Source organism: Spermophilus citellus, assembly GCF_964194105.1.
Source record: "Spermophilus citellus genome assembly, chromosome: 1".
Taxonomy (NCBI): domain Eukaryota; kingdom Metazoa; phylum Chordata; class Mammalia; order Rodentia; family Sciuridae; genus Spermophilus; species Spermophilus citellus.
The window spans coordinates 225,134,208-225,151,350 of record NC_138182.1 but is presented as its reverse complement, the minus strand read 5'-3'; the positions used below and the strand labels follow the sequence as shown (position 1 = coordinate 225,151,350).

The 17,143-nt window shown below is 37.8% G+C and overlaps 2 protein-coding genes across 5 annotated transcripts in view; one reads left to right on the top strand and one right to left on the bottom strand.

The window, feature by feature from the left end:
* PDE8B (phosphodiesterase 8B) overlaps window positions 1–4,951 on the top strand; it is a 215,026-nt gene extending 210,075 nt beyond the window's left edge. For 3 of the 4 annotated variants that reach the window (XM_081307174.1, XM_081307172.1, XM_081307171.1), the window contains 3 exons: window positions 244–411; window positions 2,558–2,687; window positions 3,170–4,951. In XM_081307174.1, the coding sequence (XP_081163300.1) occupies window positions 244–411; window positions 2,558–2,687; window positions 3,170–3,279 (408 nt within the window). In that variant the 3' untranslated portion in view covers window positions 3,280–4,951. The remainder of the gene's footprint in view (window positions 1–243; window positions 412–2,557; window positions 2,688–3,169) is intronic. The other variant, XM_081307173.1, reaches the window with a different exon arrangement.
* A 1,497-nt stretch (window positions 4,952–6,448) lies between these two features.
* WDR41 (WD repeat domain 41) overlaps window positions 6,449–17,143 on the bottom strand; it is a 45,239-nt gene continuing 34,544 nt past the window's right edge. The window contains exons 9-13 of the mRNA XM_081307212.1: window positions 16,613–16,797; window positions 13,563–13,684; window positions 12,214–12,302; window positions 11,172–11,305; window positions 6,449–8,544 (exon numbers count right to left, since the gene is read on the bottom strand). Of these exons, the coding sequence (XP_081163338.1) occupies window positions 8,392–8,544; window positions 11,172–11,305; window positions 12,214–12,302; window positions 13,563–13,684; window positions 16,613–16,797 (683 nt within the window). The 3' untranslated portion in view covers window positions 6,449–8,391. The remainder of the gene's footprint in view (window positions 8,545–11,171; window positions 11,306–12,213; window positions 12,303–13,562; window positions 13,685–16,612; window positions 16,798–17,143) is intronic.

Below are 17,143 nucleotides of genomic sequence, written 5' to 3'. Positions count from 1 at the left end.
TCTGGTTAAAAGCCTGGAAATAAGGGGTGGATGGGTGGTGACAGGGATTTTTCACCTTTTAAACTCTCAATCCTGTCATTTGTTTTTTAAAAAGACTATATCAGCATGTTATATATGGAATTAAGGAAATTAAGAAAAAGCCTTGACTGCTGAGTCCCAGTCATGCCGAAGCGTGCCTGGTGAGTTGGTACCTGTGACTTTACCATCCTCGTGAATCAGTCCTAATCTGATCATGTGTTCCAGACTGAGGGCAGCGACTGTGAATGTAACTCTACTGGGAAGAACTTTCCAGAAAATCAAATCCTGATCAAGCGCATGATGATTAAGTGTGCTGATGTGGCCAACCCATGTCGCCCCTTGGACCTGTGCATCGAATGGGCCGGGAGGATCTCCGAGGAGTATTTTGCACAGGTGCGCTGACTCAGGGAGGTTCCGCTTACTGTCTAGGAGTGGGCCCAAGGCCATAGAACTCTGTGGGTCCTCCCGCTGAGTAACTTTTTATCAATTACTGAACTCTTCCCTGGAAGGAGGCAGCTCTCCTCTGCCTGGTGTAGACTTCTGGTTCTGAAGGGACTAACCTACAGTATCCTAAGGGAAGTCCTTCTGGGAGAAGGGGAGTAGACTGAGCCTATGGAAGTAAATTTTATCCTCAAATTGTTGGATCCTGAATTTCCACAAGAACTAGGAAATCTCCCATTATTTACCAGATTATTAGTGAGTGCTTCCACAGTGCATTCTGGGAACACAGACATGAGTAAGATACATCCCTGATATGGGTCACTCATGGTCCAGTCAAGGAGGGATGTGCACATAGATATGCCCACATAAAAAAAAATGAACATCTAAAGGAAGCGTATATATTAAGTGATACAGAAATTCAGATAAAAGGGGGGTTTGGGACAAGTGATATCAGAGGTTTTTTTTTTTTTTTTTTTTTTCCTGAAGGATACAGAAACACAGAAATAGAAAAAGACTTTCTGGAAAAATAGGATTTTTATATAAGGAGAGCAGCAATATGTAATTCACCTTAACTGTGGGAGTAAAAAGAGGAATTAAGAAAAATTCAGAAAAGAGTAGACTATCACATGCCATTTGAACTATAGCCCTACTTCCAAAGAAAAGTTTCTAAGGATTGGTGTGTATGTACATGACAGGAGATAAGTAGTCACAGTGACAGCATTTGGAGGCATCTGTTTGGCTGGAATGTACTACTGAGGAAGGGTAACAAATTGCCGACAGTGTCTAGCAGGGCTGGGAGGGAAGATGGCCAACAGAGAACCGGGTAAGCTAACTGTAGCTTGCAAGGCTGAGAAGGAGCAGCTGAATTGAAGAAAAGTAGGACAGGCAGTTCTGAGCTTGCCAGAAGAGGGGAGGGGAACAAATTATTCCTTGAACACCAGTGGATATTTTAAGGCTGTTTGATCAACTGTCCTGAAACCAGTGAGCAGAGCCAAACACTGGTAGGAGGCCATTAATGGGCTTCCTAGGATCCACACAGAGGATTTGAAGTCCTACTCCAAGCTATTCTCAGTGTGTGAATGGGGAATGGGAGAGAATCACTGTTAAGTTCACTGATGTAAGCTTCCTACTTAGGCATCCTTTTCCCTGAGTCAGCGTGACCTAAAAATCCAAAAAGTTACAAAGGCAGACTCTGATCAGCTGGCTTCTGGCTTAATATAGCATTAGGAAATGTGGATCTTACTATGCAGCTTTATGAAGTATGGCTTTACACACATTACACCATAATGCGCGTAGTACCCAGATTGCCACGTACCTTGAGAGAACTGCATGGCTAATACTCAAATCAGAACAACCATAGTTTGCCTGTCGGTCATTCCTCTGTAAAAACAGTGCTCCATGAAAAAAGTAACTAGTTCAGCTCACAACTCAATTGCCTAAGTGCCATTCCTGTTGATGACCATCAGACCAGGCTGGTACACAGCACACGGGCTTTCTGTGTACTTCCTTTTGTCATGCTGAATATTAAGAGACATACTCAAAAGGTGGAGATTTAATAAAATTAGTAATTATTATACAGCTTCCAAAAAGTAATTTCTTAGGTGAAACTTTTTTTTTTTAAATTTTAAGCATAAGACAGTGAAAATACAATGACAATTGCTCTTAATACTATTTGGTGCCAGTTCCTTGATTTATGCAAAGTTGCCAGTAGATTTAACCACTGTTGCTTCTGTTCCCTCAGTATGTCAACTAGTAGTAGTGATCTGAGTAGTAGTAATATTGGTCAGACTTTGAAAATAGTCATCTTTTAAATAATAAAAACAGATCACAGAGGGGCTAAGCCCCCTAAGATCAATGCTGTAGGAGGGAGTGTGGTATAGCATGAGAAGTAGGAGATGTCAGAGTGTCAGAAACCTGACTGCAGTCACTTCAGCAGGTGTGGTGGCTGACTTACCTAAGACTCAGGGCCTTGCTAAGCCTGTTTCTCTATATATAAAAATGGATAATCACCATGTTCAGAGAATTGTTTGGAGAAACATGCTGTTGCCGTGAAGTCTCCTTATGTGCCCATGGCCCTGTGGTGGTGTTTTCCTTACAGACGGATGAAGAGAAGAGACAGGGGCTACCAGTGGTGATGCCAGTGTTTGACCGGAATACCTGCAGCATCCCCAAGTCCCAGATCTCCTTCATTGACTACTTCATAACAGATATGTTTGATGCGTGGGATGGTAAGTTAGTGGCTGCTTCACCACTCACAGAGAACACTTACCATTAATTACATAGGCTAGTCCTAAGGCAGATGAAACACTTTTTTCAAAAGTTATTTGTGGCCAGAAAGGTGTGTCCCTAGCACCTAGCTCAGAGACTTGAGTACAGAGGACTCAATGAATGTATGACAACTAGATAAACAAGCTTTCAGCTCCTCAAATGCTATGTTTCCAAAGCAATTTATTCTTTCATTGGAGGAAACTCCAGAAAGATGCAAAAAAAAAAAAAAAAAACCCATCCACTCTGAATTACAGGTTAATGTCATCGATGGCCAGCTTTCTGAGTAATTAAAAGGACCTGTATGTTTTGCAGCCTAAGGCCTAACCTTGGATATGTCTCCAGTCTAATCCCAAACTTACCTCAGAGAGCCCCTGCCTGATAAATGCTCCAGCAATCCAACTTAGTTTAACAGATTTCTTTTGATTCTTTTATGTTCTTACAGCCTTTGCACATCTGCCAGCCCTGATGCAGCACTTGGCGGATAACTACAAACACTGGAAGACATTAGATGACCTAAAGTGCAAAAGTCTGAGGCTTCCATCTGACAGCTAAAGCCAAACCAGTTGGGGACCTCTTGATCTACAAAGGGCACTGTGAATCACAGTAGTGTACAAGAGGCTTTCCTTTATAATTATAATGACAGGTGTAGGTTAAAGAGCAAATGTTTAATATTTGACCTTGAATCATGCAAGCCCCCAAATTTCATTTTTAGAAAGTTATGTTCCATGAAAAAATACATATATTTTTTTTGAATGATCACTTAGTGACAGATCAAATACTTGGCAAACTCCTTTGCTGTGCCATCGTCCTGTGAAGCCTTGTCAAACTATGGAGCTGATTCACTGTAACTAGTAGGATACAAGAAACTGGCGCCTGTGAGCCCATCCCCTGGATGGTGACCAAATAGCTTAGCTAGTGTTCAGCTCATCTCTTACCATAAAAGTCATCAACACTGTTTAGCTTGACTATTTTCCTCAAGAAAAGGATTCCTAAGAAGCTTATCTGAACAGATCTATCTAAGAAAAAAGCTACATAAAATGAGCAGAACAACTAGGACCAAATTGTTGATCGACTAGCTAGCTTCACAGCTTCTATGGCTAGGTGGATCTTCTGGGTTGAGGGTGTGACACCCAAGTTAGGATGCTGCCTTGGCCTGGCATGTGCCCCTCTGGATGAGGATGAGCAGTCTGTGTCACCCTCCTTCGTGTGAAAGGAATTCATCTGAACAGAAAGGCATCCATGACTGGGGAGGAGTGGCATTGTACGTGGGGGGAATCCTGAGCTTCCCTTACTTACAGCTCACGGGGGCAGCCACATGGCACTACACTGAGTATTAATCTAAAAGCCATTAAATCTGAATGCCCTTGGACAAGCTTTTTTTAAAAAAGAAAAATTTATAGACATTTGCTGTTAAAAATTTTTATTAAAACGATCTAAATTTTCTGGGTCTAAGCCCATGGCATTTGTTGTGCTGTGCACCAACTAGACATATATATCTGGGGAGGGGATGGGGGAGTTTCAAGGTTCAGATATTTTTAACTTATCTATATTTGAGATCATGCCATTTGCTTAAATGATATAGAAAAGGGATTGCAAAATGTGTAAATATATCAGAAAATAGGTATATGGAGAGGCAGTAAATACTATTTTAAGCTATTAACTGTATGCTAAAAGCTTCTAAAGCACAAGTGCATATTTTTATACAGCTCTTTTCACATAAAGTCAGACTGGAGATTTTCCTTTCTTTACCAGCCAACACTTCTCTATGTATACGAACATTAGAAACTCAGCAAACAAAATATCTTCATTTTTTCTTTCTCTGTACTCCATGCTGCATTTTAAGAGGTATAAACAGAGACTGAATTAATTGAATCACTAATTACTTTTGTTTCCAAATTAAAATTGGTATGCAGAACAGTCAAAACTGGTACATGGGAAGAAAAAAATGACTTATCACTACATAATGTGCCAATGTTTTTTTCTATGTTTTGTACCAAAAATGGAAACATATGACGATTCCATGTGATGAAATGTATCTAAATTATTTTTGTTAGATGATAAGAGAACTTGCTTGGTCAGGACAGCAGCCGGCTTTGTATTGTAATGCTGCATTATGTAAATGTGATGAAATGTTTTTGTGAAGTACTTGTAACTAAATTCCTACAGCCATTTTTCATCCCCAACAGCTGTTTTTATTTTACCTCTTTGGCCTAAATTTTTCATAATTTCAAATTTTGGGTTTAGTGTCCTTTATTTCATGAGTCACACACTTTGTTTTCAGAACACATTAAAATCAGGATGCCAGAATCCCATATTAAGGAGCTAAATAATTTGACTAGGCTTCAGAAGCTTGTCTGAGGCAAGGACGATCTTTTCCTGACTATCTTGCTGTCAGCTCCATTTGGTTAGTAACGTTTATCAGGTCCCTGACATCTTCTCTATGAAACATTACAGTTTACTCAGTGTTATGTCAAGTCAACTTCATATTCAAGCCTTAGTGTTGATGGTAAATGCTTTAAGACAGCCAGGTACTCAAGCTTCAGTGCGGCTCTGCTCTGTATCAGTATACTCTACAGTGTAATTTTCTAAGTTGCTAGCTATGAGTATTTTCTTCCATAAGGTCAACTTACTAGAAATATAGTCCTGCAGGTAGTAGATATATCAGTTTCTGTATGCTAAAATAATGTAGAAATAATTGAGCAACTATTATAATTTCCTCTTATACTCAGTTGTTTACTAAAATATCATGTATTTTTTAATTAATTTTTAAGAAAAACTAATTAAAGTGACATTATTACTATTACTACTAGCAAGAAGAAGGAAAAGTTATCAGATATTGTTACTTAACCCAGAATGATTCCATAGCTTCACTGGCATTCTTTACTTCTAACTTAAGGTTTTGAAATTTACTTGCTCTCAGAGTTCAGGACTAGTTAGCCTTCTGGGCAAAGAATAATCATAATCAGCACCTATTCCACTTGAGACAAATGGAAAGGATGATCCAACACTTTGAATTGTGTTATGTGAATACAGCCAGAGATTGAGGTAAAAGTATTTTTAAAAACAAATGGCAAAGGCTGGAATTGTGGCTCAGAGGTACAGCACTTGCCAAGGACATATGAGGCTACTGAGTTCAATCCTCAGCACCACATAAAAATAAATAAATAAATAAATAAAGTTATTTTTTCATCTACAATTTTAAAAAAATTTTAAAAAATGACAAGGTATGATACATAGTGTTAGGTATTAAAAGCTAAGCTTGGGAAATAGAAAAAATGCAATTATATATTGACCTGAATTATCATTTTCTTCTAAACTGAAAGTTCAAAGCTTAGCAATTACATGTAATTACTGAGCAGCAGTTGAGTTTAAGTCCCCACCAGAATCATGTTGCTACCCTCTAGCTCTGACCTCAGAGCTCTCACGAAAAAAGCCATCAAGTCCTCTGATTGAGCTGGAGGCTACCTTCTGAATACACAAGTTTCTCATGATGGAAAAGTAGTTAGCTGGACAATAACCACAGAAGGGATTCACTGTGGTACTGTTCGATCCTCAAGTCCATGTATGGTTTTCACCACTCCATTCAAACAGATCACTCTCACAAGATACTAACCCAGAATAGGTTAAGAAATGAAAGTTTAAAATCTCTGAATTCCTATGTCTTTTACAACTTCAGAAACATCTTTATTAATTCATGAGCCAATGTAGAATTTGCAAAGAATAAGTTAGTAAAGGGGGAAAAGTCTATATAGAGAAGGAAATTAAAAAGCTTTAAAGGAGTCCATAGAAACCTAGCCAAAGTGATCCCAATCTGATGCACTCTGACTAGACTGCACGTCCACCGAGCTTGGGGATGCTACCCGTGCCCCACCTTCAGGTGAAGCTCTTTGTGACTTTTCAAATATGCCTCGATAACAACACTTAGTTGGCTAAAAGGCAATGTTAATTTTCACATAGAAGTAGCTTAAGTTTTAGTATAGTTTTCTCTATAGCTTTTTTTTTCTTATGAATTCAAACAGCAATAATGACTGTAAACACTAACTGGCTTTCCTCAAGTGGTAGTCATATAGTCATTTATCTCACTCCCTCCTCCTCGATTCCTGTGTTTAAAGTTGCTCAATGATGACATCAGGCACTACACAGCTAACCATCTCAAGGTCTTACCTCCTTAGACCTAGGTGTCTTCATTTATGACATTATTCCATTAGTCTACCTAGATGACCTTAACTCTTGCAGTCTTTGTGGGTAGCTGGGAATATTAAGACCAGTAAAAACAAGGATTTATAAAGATTCCATTTAGGAAGTATGTCTGTGTATAAGGAGCAAATATGCAGAAGTGTCCTTTGAGAAGGATTAGCTTCCGAACATCAGTCACCTCGCCCTTTCTTTAATAGGATTCTTTAATCAGAAGATTAAGAATAATTTCATAATTAAGTCCACTGAATTTTTACTGTGGAGAATATTTTGGAGATTGAACTCAGGGGCATGCAACCACTGACCCACAGCCTCGAGCCCTATTTTGTATTTTATTTAGAGACAGGGTCTCATGAGTTGCTTAGCACCTCACTTTTGCTGAGGCTGGCTTTGAACTCTTGATCCTCTTGCCTCAGCCTCCTGAGCCACAGGAATGCACCACCGCGCCCAGCTAAGAATACTTTTTAACTTTTATTTTTCAGCACTAAAAGTGAGAGCATATTCTGTCACAAGGCTGGTGAGGTAAAGATGATCCAATCTCAACACACACAGAAAGAGCATTTCATATTAACTCCGAGGTCGGTCAATCAGGCACTTGCAGCCACAGTCTTGATTCTGAAAACACTGTGCTGCTTTGCTGGTCTAGGACTCATCGTTGGAACACCTGAGGGGCAGCTGCTGTTCTAGTACTAATTTGGCCAATAATATTCAAGCCAACTCACACTGGGAAAGAAATATACCTTCATAAGACATCTATGGATTTTAGTATGTAAGAATTTTAGTTGCCACAACTAACTTATTAATGATTTAAACAAATCAGTTGGTACTCCCCCCCCAAAAAAATCACTGATAATTATTAAAGGCCAGGGAAATTTGTAGAAAAAGGGCATATTTATCACAAGAATTCTTTTTTGGGGGGCACGGGGGCACCGGGGATTGGACTCAGGGGCACTCAACCATTAAGCCACAACACCTCAGCCCTATTTTGTATTTTACTTAGAGACAGGGTCTCACCAAGTTGCTTAGCTCCTCACCATTGCTGAGGCTGACTTTGAACTCATAATTCTCCTGCCTCAGCCTTTCAAGGTGCTGGGATTACAGGTATGTGTCACTGTACCTGGCTTATCACAAGAATTCTTACTGAAATACACCGTAAAGGAATCCCAAAATAAAACTACTACTTTACTCTTACCCCTATTCCCACCATTTCACAATGGTTCAAGTTAAACACTCACCACCTGCACAAAGTCCAATGGAGAACTTGTGGTATGTTCTTTAGTGGGTTTTCTAATACCTGAGAAGCAATTTTTTGCTGGGTTGTAAGTGTGTAAAAACTCAAACATGTGGAATTTTATGGACCAAACAGGGAAAAAAATACAAATTTAAATAATCAATATATCAATGTTTTTCAGAGTATTACTCTATATTTGATGTTCAAGGTTCATGCATATGTATTCTCAGTTCCTTAGACTAGACAGCAAGGTATAAGTCACCATTTTCCTCTAATTTCTGAAATAATTTTAAACTGCGCAATCCAGATTCTCGCTCTCCATTTTTCCACAAAATAATGAGATGATCAGCAGAGCAAGTAACAAGTCCATGATCTTCAAAGTACAGAAACATCTGTAAGGAAAATTGAAACCACTGATTATAGGAACTTATGAAGAGAAGAGGCTGATACAAGATTACAAAATATGCTTTCAGACTTCCTTGGATTTGAATGTAGAGCTCTTTGATTTTCATGAGAAGTTTCATTTTTAAGTAGTGATAACAGTTATATACAAAAACAACCACTATCTAAAATGTTAATAGTCAGAATGTTACTAATATTGCTCAACTACAAAATTATGAGTAACAGCTATTTTTGTAAACTAAGTGAATTCTCAAAGTATCTTCTAAATGTTATCATAATCTAATTCTTCAAGTACTGGTTTTAAGATTCTCTCAGGTACAGGTCTTGCCATGCCTGCTTTACTTAATCATTATGTATGTACCAATGGCACTCATAAAGTCTTTGAATTCCAAATTTCCCAAGATTAACATTGACTTCAAATCTATGGAAGTAGATGCACTCAATCAATCCACAAGAATTTACTAAGTGTCTCTGGTGTGTTTATGGTCCTTGCCCTCAAGAAGATCATACTTCACTTGGGAAAACGAAACCTTATCTGAAACAATTAGGACACCAAGGAAAGACTCAGTAATTGGGTCCTAAATAATGCAGTACAGACTACAGCATGCCACAGAAGCTCAAACAGAGGGGAGACCCAGAGATGAAACTGCAGTCACAGAAAGCTTCAGGAGAAAACTCTGCAAGGAAAGGGAGGAGATGTGCCTAGGAAAGGAACAGGCTGGAGGCTAAGGACAGAACAGTGGAATGTGGATGAAAAGGCAGCATGAGCACCAGGGATGGAGGGGCATGTCAGAGAGGAGGTAAGTGAACCCACGGAAAGGATGAGGTCCTTGAAGGCAAGAGTGAAATACAGGAGAGGAGCAAACATGAAGGAACCAGAGGATGACAGTGTTCTCTGAAGTAACATACATTTCTGAAGACAGCAGGATGAGGCCACAGGTGAGAATTCACTGAAATATAGGAGTGAGGAGGGAAAATATCAGCACAAAATTCATTAGGAGTCTGGAAAAGACAGAATTGAGTATACAGGTAGAAGGGCTGGGCCAGAAAGCAAGGATGAAAACATACAAGTGATGAGGAAATTCAGGAGACAGCACCTAGGAGAGCACTGAATTTGGAGCACTAAATTTTTATCAATGAAGTCAGGATGCTTTTTAAAAATGCTGAAGTGTCAACACTTCAGGAAAATTCCTAAGAATCTGACTTACAACAAATATGCCATTTTCAAGGTCTCCCAACCACGTAAAACCTTTTGACAGGTCCCTACTACTTAAAAAAAAAAAAAGTCTAAACTATTCAGCCTTACATAGAAGACATTTGTAATCTAACCCGAAAGTACCATCTCAGGCTTTCTCTCACACTAGTGTCTTATCATGGGAACCCAATGCCCCTGCACAGCCAATCTGTTCCTTGCCACCAAGTAAATGCTGTCTTTGCCCTTGTCTACCACATGCCACATTCACCAACTCCAAACTACAAATAGATGCCCAAGCAAAAATAAGGTAAAACAAATGAAAAACCCCAAAATACAAAAACACAAAAAACTGAGCTACCTGGTAAAGCAAAGCAAAGCAGAGTAAGACATAGTACCCAACATCAGAGAGCATACAGTAACAAGGCTATACATCTGCCTAACCTCCAGAGTTCAGCTCAAATCTGAAGTCCCATATCTTCCATCAATATTTACAGGACTCAGCAAGAAACATTCTAATTCCTGAGTATTCACTGTCTGCTACTCATCTGGTTCCATCATAAGCAGCCTAAACAAAGCTTATTAGCTTTGCCCCTTTCCTCTCCACTAGAATATAAGATCCATGAGGGCAAGGATTTTACATTTCTTTGCAAACTCTAGGGTCTATGTAATTTAGTATTAATTTCTGATATATAGAAAATGCACAGTAGCCAGCATGCTGCTGCTGCTACTCCTAAGTATGAATGTCTATTTGGATGAAAAGTAATTTGTTCCTCCCTAGCTATGAAAAAATTAAGAAATTCATTACTTAGGGCTCTGTCTACACAGTCATAGTACCAGTTCCAACTACCTCTTTATCTTGACTGATCTTATTTCTCCATTACAGGCAATGGTGCCTATAGTAAACAGTAATGTGTTTGGATTTTCCTAAGTTAGAATTTTATTTCTTATAATTTTCAACTATTTTCATATATGCACAATGATTATCAAGGTTTAAGGTTTAATAAAGTTAACAAATTATCATCCATCAAAGATAGGTCAAAACAGTGCTTTGGTCGTGAATTTGATAGGTCCCTGGAAATCAGATTCTACTAAGGCTTTAACTTCACATGTTTAACTGTAAACCCTACACCCCCTGTGGACTACTAGTAGACATATACAGTTAACATTATTCACATTGCCTTTATTAGTTAACTATCTGTGTCTCACAAATGGTGAGTAAGTTCATGCTTAAAAGCAATACTTTCCTTGTTTGTTCAAATCCTCTCTCTGTAAAGGAAGACCTTAACTACCCACACTTATCCTATTCCGTGTTCAGATATAACAGAGACCTATAGATGAGAGAGTTAGGTCTTTCTGAACAAAGAGCAGTGCAAGGCAGAAGCAGGGAACCACATGGCTAGTGCTGTCCACTAAAAGCAGTACCTCCACAGAGGATGAGTGTCCAATCAAATCGCCAATGAGCTCCAGTGAACACAAAGTGGCATTTTCTTGCTGCTTTTTAATAGGTTGGCTGGCTTGTTTGTTCACTCTTCCAAATCCCCACATGTTAAAAAAACCTAAAAAAATGCAATCAGTTCTGTCATTTCCAAACTACTGAGCTTGACTTACAATAATGATATGAGACCAGAAAAACAGACAATATTTAAATGCAAAGATGTTCCACACTTATATTACCAAGCAGGTGGTACCAAGTACTACACTGGGGTCTTTAAAATACATTATTTTGTTTCATCTTTTTTAACTGGCAAGGTTTGTTCCTAATTTCTTTTTATTGTCCCCACTTACCCATTAGTAAAGATATATTAATATACACACACAAACACAGGGAATGAAAGAGAAGTAAAAGTCTGAATGACAAAGTCTAAAACAGAAAATAATTAAGATCAATCAACAAAATCAAGGAAAAGCAGCATGTGTGTGTTAAACACGATACCCTAGGGCCTCAGGTAAGTAAAAGAACCAGAGGAAACTAGAGGCACCAGCCTCTGATTTCATATTGGGTACTGGTAACTAATTCATTCAAACATCTAGAATTTTACTTTTCAAATGGAGCACCAAAAAGTCAAGAGCTCATGAGGTGATAATAAAGAAAAGTGTTCTTTTCCCATAAGTTATGTTTGATGTTAATGATAAAGAACACTTTAGTTTGACAACCGATGGTAAAAATTTTGTTTGTGTACCAATCAGAATTATAGACAATATAATTGAATAACTACTAGAAAATAACTGTTTGCCCTCAAAACAATAAAATCCAGTTGAACTAAAATAAAGAGGCAGTTCTACTTTAGGGCAATATTAAGAAGTGGATCCTAGATCCCAATTACCCTATACTTACTGTAAACATCTAATGCCTGTTTAGAGTACATTCTATTATTTCTGTGGCTTCACACATCACCTTTCTTCTGCCTGACATATGAGGAAGGAGAGACAGAGAAAGGCTACCTTTTGGGGAAAAGACACACACCTGTTGGTACAGGTTCAGCTGTGAGCTGCTGTTTTTCTCGTAACTCCCAAATGCGTACACTGCCATCTTCTGAGCATGAGATTAACTGCCTGTCAGAACAGAAAATCAGAAATATGGAGAGAGCATCATGGAAGACCAAATGCTGAATCTGCAGTCAAAGAAATCACTGGAGCCCTTGACTGTTTTTGTTGTTGTTGTTTTGTTTTTTTCCAGCTCTTGGCACGAGTTCATAAAAATCACAATTGAGGGGCTGGGGTTGTGGCTCAGCAATACAGCACACACCTAGCATGTGAAAGGTCCTGGGTTTGATCCTCAGCACCACATAAAATAAATAAAATAAAGGTATTGTGTCCAACTACAACTAAAAAATACATATGAAAAAAATCACAATTGAATGTGGCTTTACAATGCAAACTAAACACACTCTTCGGTAAAGGCACACATGACACTATGTGCATTGGCTCAAATGCTTTAAATTTAAAAAATTTCTCCATTTAAAAAATTGCATTTAGGAGGGCTGGGGATATAGTTCAGTGATGGAGCACTTGTTTAGCATGTGCAAGGCTCTGGTTGTGATCCCCAGAATGGGTGAAAAAGACATTCAGGTAAACTGCATGCATTATATTTTTACAATATTCTGAGCATTTGTATTCAGGGTGCCTCTTACTCTAAATATATCCTGCATAGAAAATAATGCTATTGTCTTCCCATAATTTCATCAGTAGAAACTCTGCAGCTACAGCTACTCTGAGAGGAAAACCCTCACTTCGAAGCCTTAGACAATGAGAAGCCTATCATTTAATTCTTTTTTAAATTTTTTTTTGTTGTAGATGAACACAATACCTTTATTTTATTCATTTTCTAAAAACTATTTTGTTTAGTTGTAAATGGACGCAATACCTTTACTTTATTATTTATTTTTATGTGGTGCTGAGGATCAAACCCAGTGCCTCACATGTGTTAGACGAGCACTCTACCCCCAGCCACAACCCCTGCCCCTACCATTTAATTCTGATTATAAACAAACAACAACAAGGTGGGTTTATATAAAATATAAATAGGAAAATCAGTACGTTGTTAAATGCCATAGTCTTTAAACTTGTTTTTTTTTTAAAAAGCACCGAATTTAAATGATCTTTTCTTAGAATGATATTCAATATAATTCCTTTGAACCTTGGTTCCTGTAATCAACTCCTCTTCAGAGTCAGCCATAGGGCATTCTCCATTACCAAAAGAACACAGCAGGTCAAGCCACAGAGCCAGGTAACTTGGTCACTTGAGAAATTACACTGGCAGCCCTGGGAACCGTGACTTACTTTCATCTACTGCAGAACAGATGGAACTTGTACCTGTTTGGAAGTTTGGCAATATGCAGGACATTGGAGTCATGTGCAGTTTTCTGGCAGGCAATCACACGCTTCATTTGAAGGTTATACACATATAAACCCCTTCCAACTGCAGCAAATACATTCTGGGGGAAAAAGTTATTAAAAAAAGGCATAAAACTAATGCCTACTACACCTGGTATAATAGATTCCCAGCCCTTGTGTGACATCAGAAAATCATGGTTACCTCCCCTGTTCCCAGCCTTCAGCCCAAATTACTGTACTGCCCTCTGAAGTCCAAAAATGTCAAAGCACAAAGCTTTCCTTGGTGCTTGGTACTTTGATACAACTACTATAACAGAAAAGGCTCTGCATAACATTAATTTCTTCCTCGATGAGTTGTGACAGCTCAAGGAAGGAACTGTGGCTGGCAGCTTGGTCCTGCAGCAGCCTGGATTTTCATCTACGAAACACTATCCTTGAGAAAATTACTTAGCTTCTTTTGCCTGGAAAATGTGAGAAAAATTACTTGTACCCCGTATCTTAAGCAATCAAGAGACCTATAAATATGATTGAAAAAACATATGCTATAGTTGTACTATCATCATAAGATCCTCTGAAGGCTTCACAAAAAACGTTGTTTCTATGTAATGTTAGAAATAACCTTTTTACTAAAACAAATTTAATTTTTTGAAAACATTTTTGCCAATTTCATCTTACTTCAGCTTCAAAACATCTTGTTTAGGTAGGAAAAACATGCATCATTGCCACTTTCTAGATGAGCAAGTTAAATTTTTAAAAAGTTTAAAATTACAAAAGAAATCAGGCACAGACTCAATATCAAAATCAGTCATGTTATTCCAGTTTCTTGCTCTTTCCTTATACCATACCACCTTGCTTCTGAAATTATTTTTAAGTTACTAGACATCAGGTAGCACTTGTCTTGGAATCATTCATTTTTATTCATTGGGTACCCTAAGAGGCAGACCTATCAAAAATTCCAACAGATTTTCCCCTGCTTTCAACTAGAGATGTTGAGCCCCTAATCCTTCTTGTTGGCTACAAACCCAACTCAGACCTACTAACTGGGTTAGCTGTACCAAAGCATGCCCCTGAGCTTCCCAGAGTAAAACTTGAATGATTAAATACTCTGTTCTCAGTAATGCAAGCTGAGACCAGTTGCCATGCACAATTAAAGGAAATGGCTAGCCAAAGTACTAAAATCTAGAGCCCTAAGGATTATATTCAATGTAGAACCCCCAAAACTCATTCTACAGAGCAGGAAGTCCATGGAGTTCAAGTAATTAATCAAAGGCCATGTAGAAAATTATAAACATAATTAGAGAACTCATGAGCTTTGGGGCAGAGACATTCAACATCCACCATCAACAATTAATGGAGGATAAAAAGAACCTAGAGATGGAAAGAACCCCCAACAAAAGAAATAAAATTGGGGGAAACTGATTAATACTTACTCAAGCATTTATAGTGCTAATAAAGATTAATCGAAAAATCTTGAATACAAAATTAAAAAAATTTTAAGTACTAAATTTTACAAAAGTGAGAAAAAATACAAAATTTAAATACACACACACTTATATATAATTTTAGGGCTATAATAAGAACATTTTTCTGAGTGTTCTCATATATTATATATAAGTGTGACCTATTGTTCTATCAAAATAAAATTGGGATTCATAGAAACTTGATATTTAGGTGTACATGTATTTTAAAAAAATTTTTTTTTCAAACCCAGTGCTTCACACATGTAGGCAAGTACTCTGCCACTGGGCTACAAGCCCCAGCCCTGTGTACATGTATTTTTTTTAATCCACTTTTATCCTATTCTTATGTTTTTGTTTTTAAAGAGAGATGCAAAGAAATTAAAAGCCTTTCCCTTTCAGTACACAACTTCTGAACTTTTAAAATAATAATAATAACAACATGTATGCCTTTAGAAAACCAGGATATAAAGGGACAAAATAAAGTGAAAGAAAAGCTTCCTCTAGTCCCCCTCCTCAATGTTTACATTTTTTGTGTGTGTGATCATGTTTAGAAAACTAACTCCCCCTTTCTGAGTTTCTCAGGCTAAAAGAAGAGATCACCCCAAACCCCATTCCCAGTACTAGAGATTGAACCCAGTGATGCTCTATCACTGAACTATATATCCCCAGCCCTTTTTATTTTGAGACAGAGACTTGATAAATTGCCTAGGCTGGACCTGAACTTTTGATCTTTCTAAGTGGCTGGGATTATAGCATAGGTCACCACAGAAGACTGTTTGTTTGTTTGCTTGTTTTTGTCAGGTCAGAGCCAAGATTGGTGGGCTGGGGATGTGGCTCAAGCGGTAGCGCGCTCGCCTGGCATTCGTGCGGCCCGGGTTCGATCCTCAGCACCACATACCAACAAAGATGTTGTGTCCGCCGAGAACTAAAAAATAAATATTAAAAATTCTCTCTCTCTCTCTCTCTCTCTCTCCCTTCCTCCCTCCCTCCCTCCCTCCCTCCCTCCTCTCTCACTCTCTCTTTAAAAAAAAAAAAAGAAGAAGTCCATTGGTACTGATCTTTTACAGCACAAGTGTTTCAAGAACATCACTGTCAAGGCCTAATATATGGATAGCAGCAGTTAATCAATTATCTTCCCCAGATGTCAGCACACTAAAGATAAACATTCCTAGAATTTTTTGTTTTTATTTTTTTTTCCCTCCTGGAAATGTACTAGAATCTTCAGAAGAATTTTTACAGTGTACTGAAAACAATTTGAAGCATTAACTTCAAATTCTGTGGGATTATTTAATCCAACCCAAAATTGTAATAGGGTTTCTAAATCTGCAGTCATCTAATCACTTCTTTGCCTGAAGATTAGGAGCAAAGATTTAAAAATCCTTTTTTAATGTAAGTGGTACAGTCTATGTAAAATATTAGACCATTTGAAGACACAACTTGAAATGATAGGGAATGATATTTTTATGTTCATTATGAGATTAAGTTTTAAAAATCAGAAATTTGGCTTATTAAAAAAGTTTATAGATAAAGTATAAACTTTATAGATAATGTACAGAATTTTTTATTTACCTCTTCATCACATGTGAAATGATGAATGGAAATGTCATTTGGTTTTTGACAGAGTTTTATTTCTTGCTGGGTGTCCAGCTGTGGAGATGGGTCCCAGAAGTTGCGTTCATAAGCCTGAATGGTCCAGTCCAGGACATCCCAGATGATCAGCTCTCCAACATGGGAGCCCGTAACAAAACTCTGATCTAGGCAAAGTTCACAAATGCCTAATTATTGATCATTTTCTCTAGGCTAAAGGAAAAATGAATGGAATGCCTAGTAGTAATATTCTATAAAACCACAATAATAAGAACAATGAGACACCTAAATAAGCCAAATAGCTAAATAAGCCTAGAAATAGGCTTTAAGTTTAGTTTCTTAGTGTTTGATAATTATTACATTTTACTCTCGTAATAAAATATCTCATGCTGGAATGTTTAGTCAAGTTTGGGAATAAAAAATAAAAGAACTTACCCTGGAATGTATACCAAAATAAGTACAGAATAGTTTAACAGGTTCAAAATTATACATAATATAAATTAAAATATTACA